The sequence below is a fragment of the Meleagris gallopavo genome, chromosome 2 (assembly GCF_905368555.1).
Source record: "Meleagris gallopavo chromosome 2, MGAL_WU_HG_1.1, whole genome shotgun sequence".
Classification (NCBI taxonomy): domain Eukaryota; kingdom Metazoa; phylum Chordata; class Aves; order Galliformes; family Phasianidae; genus Meleagris; species Meleagris gallopavo.
The window spans coordinates 36,856,940-36,872,207 of NC_139405.1; the positions used below are offsets into that span (position 1 = coordinate 36,856,940).

At 36.9% G+C, this 15,268-nt stretch overlaps 1 protein-coding gene across 2 annotated transcripts in view; it reads right to left on the reverse strand.

Annotated features, from left to right (window-relative positions):
* Positions 1-15,268, reverse strand: part of MTR (5-methyltetrahydrofolate-homocysteine methyltransferase) — a 48,239-nt gene that overhangs the window by 15,831 nt on the left and 17,140 nt on the right. Inside the window, exons 11-21 of one of the 2 annotated variants that reach the window (XM_085219665.1) lie at positions 14,873-14,940; positions 13,631-13,707; positions 12,220-12,332; positions 10,699-10,839; positions 10,036-10,221; positions 9,354-9,533; positions 8,368-8,484; positions 8,118-8,258; positions 5,707-5,796; positions 4,860-5,012; positions 4,212-4,319 (exon numbers count right to left, since the gene is read on the reverse strand). In XM_085219665.1, coding sequence (XP_085075791.1) covers positions 4,212-4,319; positions 4,860-5,012; positions 5,707-5,796; positions 8,118-8,258; positions 8,368-8,484; positions 9,354-9,533; positions 10,036-10,221; positions 10,699-10,839; positions 12,220-12,332; positions 13,631-13,707; positions 14,873-14,940 — 1,374 coding nt within the window. The remainder of the gene's footprint in view (positions 1-4,211; positions 4,320-4,859; positions 5,013-5,706; positions 5,797-8,117; positions 8,259-8,367; positions 8,485-9,353; positions 9,534-10,035; positions 10,222-10,698; positions 10,840-12,219; positions 12,333-13,630; positions 13,708-14,872; positions 14,941-15,268) is intronic. The other variant, XM_085219666.1, reaches the window with a different exon arrangement.

Below are 15,268 nucleotides of genomic sequence, written 5' to 3' on the forward strand. Positions count from 1 at the left end.
ATCAGCAGAAGTGATATAATCAATATCAACAACTACTTCATAAGATGCAGGTAATAAAAACTTGCACAAGACACGTTCATGCAAACTGACTGCATGTTTTTCAAAACTGTTAAGAAAAATAACACAAACAACACCACTCACAAGAAAATCAGAGTTGGATAGCATTCTGTGCAGTGCAATAACTGGAATCCTATAAAGTACTTCTGCTTCAAGAGCAAAACTCAGCAATAAATATTTTAAGTATTTAAAACAATAGGGTATGAAGGTTCATGATCATACATCTGCTCATGCATCAACAGCAATGTTTCTCCAATGCAATGTTGAGCAGAATGAAAGAAATTCCATGAGAGGAATCAGGAAAAGCAGAAAAGACTAACTGTTTATGCAACATAAGCAGCAAGAGACATTTCTGTGCACTGATCAAGCTACTTCAGACTGCCCAGTTTGAACAAACACTTGGGAAGAAGAATCTCCTTGAAGAAGGGAATGTGCACTATCAGACTGAACCTAAGTTAGGTGGCACTCAGCCCTGACAAAGGGTCCTGCCAGAAGTGCAGTAGTGGAATTCCTCTACAATCTTCCAGTAAGACATGGGTCTTCACGATACATTTTTAGAGGTCTAATTTATATTGTCATTTGGAGCAGCTCCAGCCATGTTTGCATTGATGCAGGATGAAATGCCAGTAGCAGACTACCTGATTTGCACAGAATTTAAATCAAGTGGAAACCTGAGCACGTTGAATTTGAAAATACCTACCAGCCCAGCCAGAACATCACATCCTTTGCAGAGGGCCAAAGCATATTAAATTCCTTGACGCTATAAATTAGTTTCATTTTCTGGGGGTGGGGTGGCTTTATATAGAGCGATAATAGCATTTACCATTTCCCATGGTCCTAACACAATTGGCTGGGACATCGGGAATCCTTATCAATGCTGCTGCTTACTAAAGATCATCTCCCCAGTGCTCCCATTTTACAGAAGAACACAGAACTACAAATGCAAAATGAAGGCAAGTCAGCCGTCTCTATACAGAAATTCAAATTTTGCAGCTGAAAATAAGTTGCTGGAATGTAAGAGAAAGGTTGGGAAATAAATTAACCAAACATTAGGAGATCAAAAAACGTTGCCCCCAGGAGCTGCTGGTGATTTAACTAGTGACTGACATGCAAGTAAAAACATTACCTATGAGAAGAATGAATATGTGAGCTGAGCAACAAACAACATGGGCCAGAGCACACAGTATTTCAGCACTTTGAATAAACCCTATTTAGGGCACATTGTGGTTTCAACTGTCTCAAGAAAGGAGGTCCTCAAGTTCTGGGCACATATCCAAAATGCTTCTTTTTTTAATCCTGATAGAGATCCACAGCCACAGCTATTTATCCTCAAATGTAGCTATCAACACAATGCATTTCCAGGCAGTATGAGACTAAAACTATCCTGGAGGTTACAGTAGCCTGGGTAACATTAGGCAGATCAGCTACTAGAGTCTGCAACTCATTTTCGTCCCAGTCCAAATCTAAATTTGGGGATAAATGCAGCTGGTTTTTCTCTCTCCAGTGACAAAAATACTCACAAAGAAAGTCTAAACCCTTGCCCAGCAGAATGTGGAAGAAATAAAACGATAGGGGCTCTACTTTTTCCCCTCCTGTCCCCCTCACAGGAGGGGAACACACAGTGACTCACAATCTCTTGCGGTATTTTTAAAGGACCACCTAGATTCCACTTATCACATTTTACTCAGAGAATTAAGTGCCAGTAGGTCCTAGTCCAGTGCCCAGGAAGGCAACAAATTTCACTGATTCCAATTAGCACCAGAACAAACCAGAAGGTACTAAATACCAGCATTGTTATCTACATTAAATTAAGGAACAGCACAAGCAGGAAAGAGATGACACACAGAAAGGTGACTCATGACAAGAGAACAGATCTGCTTGAGACATTAGAGAGAAGACACCGTCTTTACATGCAGAAAAGACTATGCTTCCATTGAGATTAGTGGCGTTCAATTATCAGGTTGTTTTTCTTTCTAAAATATTAGTTGGATTCTTTACACTTATCACTCAACAGATTCACAGCAAATGGAAAGATATACAGTAAGAACATTTGAAGGGAGGAATTAGAAACCACTCAAAAATCTAAAGAAAAGCCAAAGAAAACACACAAATATCACCTTTTCTCTAGACTCAGCCATTCTTCTTTCTTATTTGTGTTAAACACCAGATTATGATAAAAGCTATTGCCTCTGAGAACTCACGAAGACAATGTAATATTCCACAGGACAAAAGAAAAGTTGCTGCACAACATAAATTTGACAGTCAGACAAAGGCAAGAGTAGAAGAAAAATATTTAATCAATAAAACTGCACCTATAATTACAGTATAGCAGACATGAGTATTTTAAGACTTTGTCTATTTCTTCTGAACTTTTCTACTGCACAGAATCTTGCTAGTACCAAGAAAGAACAGATGTCCTATATCTTCATTTTCCAGTGTTCCCATCACACATTCCATCAATCAAATTTGGAAGAAGGTACTTGTGGCATATGCTCAGATAATTAATAAAACTTATCTCAAAGAGATCAGTTGTTGCCTGTCAAATAGGAGATGCTATAAAGGAAAGGCCTACAAGAATCAGAAAATAATTTGGTAACCTACATTACCAAAGTTACCAAAGTAACTAAGATGATCTATAAAATGTAAGAACAACATTAGGGGAGGGAGAGAGGATGTGAAAGGACAGGAGTAGGATTCAGGATCGACTTGATACACTGAATAAGCTTTCTAAAATCAGTAAGATAAAATTCAGTAACAGTACTACAAACGTGACACATATGGGTAAAATAAAAAAGGATAGAAAGAAAACGTAGAACGGACAACAGCTTGCAAAAAATTTAAACAATACATGTTAGAGGGCAAAATTGGTATTCAAAGTCAATACAAGACTACAAAGCCCACTGCCACATATTTTATTTGGCACTGGCAAAGCCTCAGGTAAACACAGAGCTGGTTGGGTGTCCTACTAAAGCCTCTCCACGTCGTAAGTCACTGAATAAAAGCTCTTAACTTCCACAGGCAATATAATGCAATGCTTTAGTATCATTAAGGCATTTTGTTCCCTCCACAGACTAACTTAAATATCTTTCCAATGAAATTTAAGATCCGTTTACTCTTGATAGGATGCAGAAACTTTATTTCTTTAGTCTCCACAGGTACGTCTAACAAGACTGCACAGTATTTTGTTGCCCTCAGACTTTATACACAGGTCAATGCATCCCAAATGTTCACTGAAGATTTCACTGTCTGCATTTCTGGATCATTCTCATTGGTCTCTTTTGAGATGCTTTTACTGGTTAACATATTTTCCTTGAGTACCACCTTGAAAACTTGATGCTGTCCTCCTTGTCCTATCAATGAGCTGGGTAGAGCAGAAAATTCTATACATTCTACTCTGTTGGTTTTTTTGTTTGTTTGTTTCCCGGTCATATGACACTGTTGACTTACCTGCTATTTGTAACAACCACAATCCTTTCTCTGGGAACTTACTATCTACTCAGTTATTACCTATCTTTTATTTGTATCAGTTGAGTATTTCTGCTTCCATATTGTTACTTCGTATGTTTACTGTATTATATTACAAGTAGCCTTCAGAAAGCGGGAGCAATCATCACATGAAAAGACAACTAACTTTTCATAAAGCACTTGTCACTCACAGCTTGGTCATAGCAACACATACAGTGAGCATACTATTCTATCATAACAAAAGGTCTTGTGTCATATCTTTAAAAAAAAAAAAAAGAATATGCAGTTTGGTTAGTTTATCTGAGAGAATGGTCAGAGGGAAGTTCTGAGTAAAGGGAAATATGGGCATGAGCAGTAAAAGCTATTGGAAAAATTTTCCACAATCAATGCTAAAAATAGAAGATATAAATAATACTAGAATTAAATGTCTACACAGATGCAAAAAAGGCCTATAAAAAGTTGTGGCATCCTCCAATACACTCTGACAACAGGTAAGGCATGTACCGAGTAGAGTTTCAGAAAATCTGCACTTCATGAACTTCAGACCAATTTCAAATTAAGCCAAGATTGTCAGTTTCTATATGGTTGGATCAACTCTACAGTATAAAAGTAAATGTTAACAAAAAATAATTTCAGTTTTTGACATTGCATACTATAGAAGAGTTACTAAACAAAGGACTGCGTCTTGCCTCTTCCTCTGAGCTGCCTTGTTTGGCTCTCCTTTCTTCTCTTTCTTTTTCCATGTAAGGAATAAGGTGGCTAACTGCTTTCTTCATAACTCGAGCAGACTTTATCACCTGCATAGATAAATGGAAGAAGAAAAAAAGAAGAGTGGAGAAAAATCAAGATAAAATACAGGAATACCCTAAAATCCATTTAGACCACAAAACTTTTTTTGCAAACCTAGATTCCATCTTGGCAGAGCGTTGTTTGGTAATAGGCTGCTGGCTGTGAAATCTCTTCGATCACTCACAACAGAATGAGAAGCTACAAACAGGCCCAGATTTAGGTACTAAGCGTGGCAGCCTGCTTGTAATCAAATGGTATTTTACTTGGATCTTTTTTCCCCTTTTGCTCTTTATTATGGCCCAGATTTAAGACTACATTTTAAATAAAGCAAAAAGCCTCAGAAAAGAAAAATGCAAAGCTATATATATATATAAAAAAAAAAAATCAAGTTCCAAAGTACAAAAGAAACAGGGTCTGTATCTGGCAGTATCTCAATTTTTACAATTCAAGTACTATGTCTGAAAAAAGAAACAGCATAGAATGTTTTGGCTACAATTCACGTTAGTTTTTGCCAAATTTGAAAACACATTAAATAACATTCTCCTTACCTGAGGCAGAAACATCTTCCCAGCACCAAAAAGATCACCAACAATTTTCATGCCATTCATCAAAGGCCCTTCAATTATATTTAGAGGTCTAGGGTATTTTTCCTGATTCAATCTCGCTTCTTCTGTATCTGCAGTGACATACTTCTCTATGCCCTGAGTAAGAAAAAGAAAAGCTTTTATCTTTCTAAAAAAAAAAAAAACAAAAAACCAAACTTATATTTAGCTGCCATCAAACCAAAAAAAAAAAAAAAAAAAAAACACAAAACCCAAAACAAAACAAAGAAAAAAAACCACAATGAACATACAAAAAAAATAACCTTAGGTATTTCTAGACTTTAAGAGTAACTCAAATGTGTAACTATAGTAAGTTTCCTTACCAAGCAAAAGAGTATAGTTCTGGGGAACAAAGTTATTCCAAGGAATGTTCCAGTATTAGTGGGTTTGTTTTTCTGAACCATATCATAACAGAACCACGCATTTACATGAAAAGCTCCCTCAACACAAGTGCAACTCAGTGCAGTTTTGTTAAACTGCACACACAAAAAAACCTCTACCAGAAACAAATAATAACCAAAAAAACCCAATCCCAAACCACCCAAAGCATGTTCTAACATCAGCAGAAGACTTTAAAGTCACAGACATCAAGTTCTGAAGTTTAAAGAAAAATCACAGTAATTTTGTTCATTACTTTATTTAATTGGTATTTATTCTTAATAATTTTTAAAACAATAGCAGCTGGTAAGTTTTTAAGACAAGAGTAGTCCTTATAGAATAGAAGCTGAAATTGTACATCTCTTAAAGCCATGGACCATTTGCTTGGGTAGGACAACCTTCTGCACATACTCACCTTTACAAGAGCATATTCCAGTCTTTCCTCCACAGTGCTGTTCCGCCATTCATCAGTCTGTATCACTTTTTTTCCTCCTTGGGCATGATTCTGAACAGAAAAAGACTTCCACAGGAGCTTATCAGCACAAAAACTACATCTATGGATTTCATTTTTAAAGAAATGGAGATAACTAAGTACTGATTCTCAAAATAATTTCAGATTATTCTGAAGTGTTTCTTCTTCATATATACATGCAAACTACACTGCAAACTCATGTGATGTATTGCAAACACTCCATACGTTTATATCCCAGAGAGTACAGACCTCAGCAAAGATGTAAACAAGGTGGAAGTGAAGGTGTGGAAAGGGAAGAGTTCTAATAACTTTCACACTCCTAAAAATGATGAAATTATTAATCCTTTGGGTTTTAATTCTGGGAATATAATTTACATTGATTTCTAACCCTCACATGACACTTCACTTTAAAATCCTAATTAATTTGGCATAATTCAGTTACTGCTGCAATAGTTTATATTATTCCATATCACAGATACGTTTTCAATCTGAAGATCTACAGAACTACTGTTTGTCATGCACATATATAGGTGGGCTCCAACCCTCACATGCTCTTTGCCTCTTACTCCCCATCTCCCTTCCTCTTTGCTGTGAGCATAAAGGAAAGGCCAAAAGGCCCTCACAATGCAAAGTACCTATCTGAAATTTTTTGGTCCCAATTAACTCCTACACCTTTGAGTGCACATTAGCAACTTCTTAAAGATAAAGCCATGAGGGAAAAAAAAAAAAAAAAAAAAAAAAGTCAAGGAAATAAGATCTCACTCCTAAGAACAGAAATCAGAACAAGTTTTAATTTTATCAGATGTTAGCTAACTTCACAGCTTCTCATTACCAAGCCTTATTTGCTCTTAGGTCTAGTTTGTCAAAACAGAATGAAAGAAAGAATATGTTCATCGGTGAGGTGGTAGAGTCCACATCCTTAGATATTCAGATATATTAAAAATCCAACTGGACACATCACTGACCAACCTGCTCTTGCTGACTCTGCTCTGAGCAGGGGCATTGAAAGGGATGACCTCTAGAGGTCTCTTCCCACTTCAGCCCTTCTGTTATTCCATGAGAATGTACAAACTGCTCCTGAACTTCTAGCCAGACATTTCAGCAAGGGAACCATTTCAACTTAAAAATAACCCTTAGAAATGTAGGGTGCAGAGACTAGACCACAGTGGCCAAAACTACATGCAGATCATTAAGAACATGATTACACTGCATCCCAAAGATAAAAAAAAAAAAAAAAAAAAAAAGTTTGGTGGTGTAACTGCCATAATAGCTATAAATGAGACATTTCTGTTTGAAAATGCTTACAGCTACACAAGCTTTATGGAAAAAAAATTTCATCTCAAACTTCAGATGAAAATTGATAACTTAAATTTGCAAGGATTAAGTTCTTCACTCTCCCCAAAGGTCTAGCATTCAAGCAGCTGATAAGGTACATTACTATTACCCAAAGGAACTAGGAGAAAACTTCACTGGCACTCTATTAGAGGTATGATACTTGAAATAGGACAACATATTCTATGTTCTTTATGCAGAATAAACTACAGTAATTGGAAATAAAAATAGTATCTGCACTTTCTGACTAGCGAATACTATTTTATGTTAAAAGAAGGCCTTTAGACAAATTATAAACATCGTATAAAATTACCTAAGCACAAGGGATAGGGAGAGTATTCCTGTAGTGGTTTTAAAACTGTGGTCATTGTTCCTAAAAAGCAGGCACTGTAGTGCAAACTAAGTATCAAATGAAGCCATGCACAGAAGTGATACTACCAGGAAATGAAGTGGACACTTGCACACTTAAAAGCCACCTAACAGAGATATCTGCTGTAGGTTCTGTTCAGAACAGAATTCAACCAGTTATCCTGTGGCTTATAAACTGGAAATCTTCAAGTGATTAATTCATGTCTTTTACTAACACTACCGTGACAGGATCTCAAAATTACCTAACAGCTGATCCTTACTGACATGAGTAACTTGAACTGGAAGCCAGGATATTGACCTTTTACATATAATCCAAGCAAGCTATCATCTCTAGTGAGATAGGTTTACTCTCTGCCTACCACAGCACGCTTTCCAATTATGCTCCACCTCCACAATTTGATTTGGCTGTGGGTTGGCCATTCCCAATTTTATTTTCTTGGATCTTTTATGGAAACTGTAAAATTGGATGGGCTCAATCTGTTACGAATTCACATTCTATTCTACACTAATAATGCAACTACTTGTAGTATCATCAGGAACTTCTAATACTTTGGATTGACAGACATGCATTTCAGAGGTTCATTTACCTATTGTTAGCATTAAAGCCCAGGTGTTAAGCAAACAACTATCCAAAACTTAAAATCTGAAGTTACCTGAGCATAACGTAGAAGTTTCTCTGTCGCATCTGGATCTTTGTTCCAGATTAGATTCTCACATAGCTGTAGCAATTCCTTGTGGATGTCATCATACACTGGCAGATTCCCAGCATTCACAATTCCCATATCCATGCCACACTAAAAAACAAAACAAACAAAAAAACCCACCACCATACAGGAATTCTCCCAAACAGAGCAGCACTGCATTTGCCAAGCACAAACATATGGAAGCCAACACACATCATACCCGAATTGCATGGTATAGGAATACTCCATGCATCGCTTCTCGAATGGCATCCATTCCTCGAAAGGAGAAAGACAGATTGGAAAGACCCCCACTTATTCTGACACCTGGCAGTGTTTCCTGTGGGAATTGCACACAGTGTTTTTTAAAAAAGGCTTTCCAAAAAAGAAACTTAAGCACAGCATTCAGTCATAAAAGAGCTGGGCACCTCAGAGATGATGCACTGGCTATGCACCCTCTTCCCTGTTCCAGATCCTTCTAATTATTTGAAGTCATGAAAAGCAGTTAAAATATCTGTAGGAAAAGCTACAAATAAAAAGGAAAGATCTACTCCAGATACATGTGAATAACTACCATCATTTTCATTGGTACTATTCTAAATACACAGGTTGTCCCTCAGCAGCATTCCAGATGTCCCCCCTGCCAAACTACTGTGGCTCTCCCATTCCCCTGACAGGCCTCTACTCTTGAAACAGGAAGGGTGACAAAATATCCTGTGAAGGTGTTCAAACCCCAGACTGCTACTGACAGAGCATCTCCTGACTGATCTAGTTGGCTGCTTAGCTGTGTTCAGCTGATTTTCTTCATTATTGTTCTTTCTTACACAAATTTTAGCTGAATAAAAGGTCAGGTAATGGCACAAAACTGCATACAGTAACTGAAATTATGCTGAAAGGACAACCTTTGCAAGCCTTCAAAGAAATCCTTTAGCTAGAACAATGAATATGATTATTACTTTCTTTAATTAATATAGTATATTTACATTAAAGTTAGCAGATTGAAAAATATTAATGAAAATATTTAAAACTCTTCTGGAAATACAGCAATACTGGGAGCTGGCTCCTCTCCAGGTGAATAGTCCCCTTGGTATTTAAAATGGCTGTTATTTGCAGTGATGATTTTTGTTGGTGGTGCTGGTAGTCTTTGTCTGCTTTCCCTTTAAATAATCCCAATAAAATACTTTGAGTTAAAATAAGCTTAAAACTCACTTTTATGGTTTTAGTAGCATTGATAAAATTAATGGCATATAGGTTATGTTCTTCCATTCCAGTCCCTATAGTCAAAATATTAGGGTCAAATATTATATCATTTGGATTGAAGTGTACTTTTTCCACAAGGAGGTGGTATGCTCTGGAGCAGATTGCAATCTTAGTTTCTGTTTCTGTTGCCTGGTGAAGAAAAAGAATTCTGATGTGAAAGTTACACACAGCACAAAATATAAAGCCTGCCAGAAATCATTTACAATTAAACTGGCTCAAGAATACAGAATCCCAGTCTCAACATCATAAGCATTAGAAAACAAATACACAAATAATTATGCTCCTATTCCACCATCTGATGTGAAGTTTAATATGTTTTTTTTTTGAAATAACTAAATGAATCCAGAGATTCCATTCATATTCAAAACTCAGTTTCTGAACTAAAAGAAATATTATCTGAAGGAAGCATAGTGGAAGAGCAAGAGACATATCTGTGCTAGCAGAACTATCTTTGAAGCAGAACTTGAAGTTCCTCAAACATACAACCAGTAAAAGAAACACCTGCTAAGACTACATATAGACCTCTTTATATCATCTGTGCCAGTGAAACAAAACAACCTTGTCTTGCAGAGGAGTAAGGAAGACATACACTCCAAAAAAAAAAAAAAAAAAGCCTTCCTGTAACACTCACCTGACCAACTTCATCAAAAGCCATGACAACCACAGCTGCTCCATACAATTTAATTTTCTTTGCTTTCTCTAGAAAGTCTTCTTCGCCTTCCTTCAGACTGATGCTGTTTACAATGCATTTTCCTTGGCAGCATTTCAAGCCAGCTTCAATCACTGAAAAGTTTGAAGAATCAATGCATAGTGGCACCTATAAAGAACAGAAAGATGAACAACAGGATACGTACAAGTTATGAGTGTAGTGTTTCATATCTTGTTTGCTTTATTTGGACATAAAAATGCACGCACATTTACCAGCATTTACGAATAACAAATTTTCAGATGGTGTTTGTAGATACCCTTTTTTTTTAAATAGAAAACTCAGAGCAAGTTTAACTCAAGAATTTCTATGACAATTTCTTTATACTCATGACTGCTGCAAGAGCAACTTATACTAAGTTTCTCTAATTAATGAAAAAGAATGGCATATACCTAGCTGAAATTGGATACAGACTGTTAAAATCTCAATTCCCTTCAGATGCCTTCCCTACTAGGATACCTTTCTGTCGCTGGGTAACATCTATATCTGAGTGTTAAGCATCTAAACCGGATAATAAATCAAAATTTTCTGAAAGGCAAATTCCAATTCAAAGTGATCTCTAGTGCTTTGGAGCAACTCCATTACAACCTTTGCAATATCAGGTTCTGAAGAAATCAAGTTACAAAATCTAGTCATTGCAGAAGGTCCATCCAGCATCCCATCATCCATATTGATGTCAAGAATCTGGGCTCCCATCTCAACTTGGGATTTGGCTACAGTCAGGGCTTCCTAAAAAAGAGATTTAAAACCAAAAAGCAGTCAGCAGAATACAGCCTACTCATTCTCACCATCACATTTCACTTCTCCAAAATAAATGCATAGATCTACAAATTATCAAAATAAAGAAAAACAGGAGTTTATAGGACAGTCCAAAAAATAATAAGGAAGTGACTTATTTAATACAGCAATGTAACAAAAGTTGCTAGCACAGCACAACGGATAACTATTTTGTTCACAAAAACATGACAACATAAATTTAATGTGGCATTGATTTTAGACAGCTGGTCATACACGTAATTGAAAGAGCTAAGATTTGCATGGTAACAAGGACTTCTGATTGCACATGATTACAGGAAAACAGACTGTGATAGTATCGAATAAGGGTCTTCAGCATCACAAGCTACACTCTTTTATAACACAGAGTAGTTTATTTTTGGAGATTATTTGGCATTTTTTCCAACTGCAGAATCATCACCAAGCACTAAGAAACTAAAGCTTTCCCTTTAGACCAAGTATCCAGGACTGGCCAGCTCCCTTTTCTTTTTTTTTGTCACTGTAACAGGCAAGAAAAAGTTTTACAGCTGTTCATGGACCCTGACAACCTGTGTTTGAAGCTTTCTGTATTAAATAGGTCAAACCTGCCTCAAGACTTCTAAGAGCTTAAGAGTCAGACTTTCTAACATGCAAACTAAGGCTTTAGTTTTGACTGCATCAAGAGCAAAGCATACTTTAAGGCAGAATCTCAGCTGCCAAGAAATGTTACTCTACTGCTTGTTTGAATATTACAGTAACCATTGACACACTTAAAAAATGAGCCCTCTGGTCTTCACATTCCTGCCCTTCTGCTGTTTCAAGATACCAATTACTGTCTAAACATCTTTTTTCTGTAACAACTTTCATTTAGCATGCTGGAGCCTGTGATCAAAATATATACAGATCAGATGCAAACAAAATGCTGACCAGATTAGAGATTAGACGGAAATAAAGAGGGCTGCACAGTACTGCAAACTATTCCAAACCAGACATACTGGACAGGTTGGAAGTAAGAGGGATTACAACCACTTTCCTCTCCTTTGCAAATCTGCTCCTAGATACAGCACTGTATATCATATAGACTAAGTCTGTTGTGTAATTTAATTCAAAATGTAAAGTCATGTTTACTGTAACACCTGTCAAAACAAACAAAAAAAGCTTGCACAATTAATTAGGAGCCAGTAAACTCAGAAGCAAAAGACAGTAAGAAAATATATTCTCTTTGTTTTCTTACTTTTCTGGAACGGCACTTTTTGCCAGCAAAACAAACTACTAATAACACAATACAGTGGAACAATGAAAAAGGATAAATAAATTGAGAACATCATCTATTAAAATTATTGTTTAAATTTATACTTCATAGTTGCCTGCCATGATGAGTTTAGCAAACTTCCGTGATCCTGCAACATTGCAGCGTTCGCCAATATTAACAAAGTTGGTGTATGGCCCAATCCTGAATGGCTCCAGACCTTGAAAAGATATTTTTGAACATATTTGTAAAAATACAAAGAAAACACTGCACAAAAAAACAATAGCATTCTTCTATGTTGTAAATCAGAAGTTTCCATTACTTTAATAGTGATTTCTCAGCACATCAGGGCACAGGTCTACTGAACAACTGGCAATGAGATACAACAAAGCAACTTCCAGCAAACACCAAAGGTTTCTGTTCTTCCTCAGTGATTCATCCAATCAACAAAACATATGAAGACAAGTGGAAATAGTTTCAAACCAGAACAGGGAAGATTTAGATTGGATACAAGGAAGACATTTAATACAATAACAGTGGTGAGGCACTGGTACCAGTTACCCAGAAATGAGGTGGATGTCCTGTCCTTACAGACACCCAAAATCAGGCTGGATGGGACTCTGAGCACCCTGATCTAGCTGTGGATGTCTCTGTACATTGCAAGGGAGTTGGACTAGATGGTCTTTAAAGGTCCCTTCCAACTTACAATTCTATGATTATAATCTGTCCAAAATAAATGACACAAAGCAATGATTCTCTAGGCTTCTGTGCATATGCAGATACACACACATCTTGCCTCAGTTTCTTACTACATTATCTCATGACTAACATGACCAGAGAAAGAGCCCACTGAACTGGCAGAGAAACAAGGGCATCTCTTATCCAAAATCCTAAGTTCAGATAAACCAGCCAAGGAGGAACTTTGGGTAGCAGGTAACTCAGAGACAAGCAAGCTTTATGGCAGAACAGAGTAGGCTACTAGATGAAATCATGAGCCAATCATGATTTAATTTATGACAAAGTGATTTACCTATATGGAAAGAACTGTTTAAATTGAAGACTTTAAAGGAAGGCTTATTAACATATAGACTCAGCTTTACCTAAAACAAAAGATGTTCTAGATCTGTGTTACTGCAACACTATCCCAGTACAACTGTCCCCACACCCGAGGCAACCAAGGCCAGCTGCCTCACTGCAGGTGAACAAGGATCTCTTCCCAAATCTGCCACCAGCTGCAGTCAGATTACCTAATTTCTCTCAGCTTATCTTTAGTTTGCAGTGCAGGAGAGTAGAAGATACTCACCACAACAACATATTTGAGATTTTCTGAGTAAAATATGTTGGCTTGATTATATTATACAAAATGCAATAAGTACGATTTAGATAAACTTGTACATTATAAGCTTGCTGGATTCGGTTAGAATCAGAAACTCATAGTACCATTCTGATCAGGAGAAAACAGTTTAATTAATGTATAAAGTAAGACTGCATGAGTTATAAAGCCACATTCTATTTTACCTGACAGCAGCATATATCCTTGACAGAGAGAAGGTGGAACACGAGGCTTACATAATTTTACAGCTTCAGCAATTTTCCTGTGTTAGAGAGAGGAAAATAAATAGGAAAGTTTTTGATTAAAACTGAACACTAACCAATACTCAACCATAATATACTGGACAGATAATAGCCCTGTAGCACACAAGACTAGTTAGCATGTTTCACTTTGTGCAGCCAAAGTCAAAAACATACTACTAAAAGATCCTATTACCACTATTTGCAGGGAACCTACAAAAATGAAGATCCATCAAATATGGAATGCAAGACATTATGACAAGTGGGAAAGTTTATAGTATTAGCACCAGCTCTCACTTTAATCATGCTGACTTACTGTATTCCTAATTTACCAAAGCCACATAATTGCTGAGGGAAACAAAAAAAGAAAAAAAAAAAAGTGGTAAACATTGTTCTTAGCTGAGATTTTTTTCTTGGATGCTGGAATGACTCATGATGATCGTGAGTTATCATCTTTCTCTTTGCTCCAGGCAGAAGTGACACACACTGTCCTCTACACGCCTCTCAGTTTGTTATCGAAGTAAAAATAAACCATAAGAGCCCCTTCTCTTTTAAGCCGAGGTGAAAAAGGGAAGTTTTTCCACTGACCTACTTATAGTAAGAAAGATGAGAAACACTCTTTCTGAGGGGCCAGGACAATCAACATGGCTGTTATTCAACATTCCCATTCCAAATTCCAAGTTCATAAAAACTGCTCAGCTTTCTGAACGATTTCCCAACAGAAAAGTAGCAATGTAGGAGCGCAAATGAATAACAAACACAGATGAACAGATCTCTTGTTCATACACTCGCCCAGCACACCACTATAATTTCTTCAACCATCAAAGGAAACCTTAAGTTTTACTATGACAAGAATGCCAGAAAGCACTCAAAGGAAGAACACACAGAGTAATGAAGAAAAGATAGGAAGTCTATTCTATCAAATGGTGAACAAGGAAGAATAATTATAGAACAAGAATTTCAGACAACAAAACAGCACAGGTATAATCTTGTTTGAACCATGTCTCTACTTATTCTTCATGAGACATTACTATGAAAGCCAGGTTCTACTCCATGTATTGCTTTTTTTTTTTTTTTTCCTTTTTATAGTCATCCATCTTCTCAGAAAAATGTAAGAAGCCATGGTAGCCTCAGAAGCAGCATTTAATTTAATTTCCAGTGCACATTAAGTCCTAGCTCATTAGATACCTGATATGTGCTGGTGTAGTACCACAGCATCCTCCAACTATGTTGACCAAACCATCCAATGCAAAATTCTGCAAAACAGAGGGAAACAGAAAATTTAATTTTATGTTAATACAGGCATTTTATTAATATATATATATATATATATATATAAAAAACATATGTTTATACGTGTGTATGGGGCTGCTGAATCACAGCCTGGACCTCTGATTATTCACCTGAGGCAAGCAATGAGTCAGCCACGGGAGCACAGGTGAAGGCAATTCACCTGTGCTGCAGGAAGGGGTGGAGCCTGGCTGCACCTCTCCTAGACCCATTTAAGAGCTGACTGCCAGTGGGGAAGGATCCCTCTGGAGATCCGCTCCACTGGAGTGCATCTTGCGAGCCCAGGACAGGGTG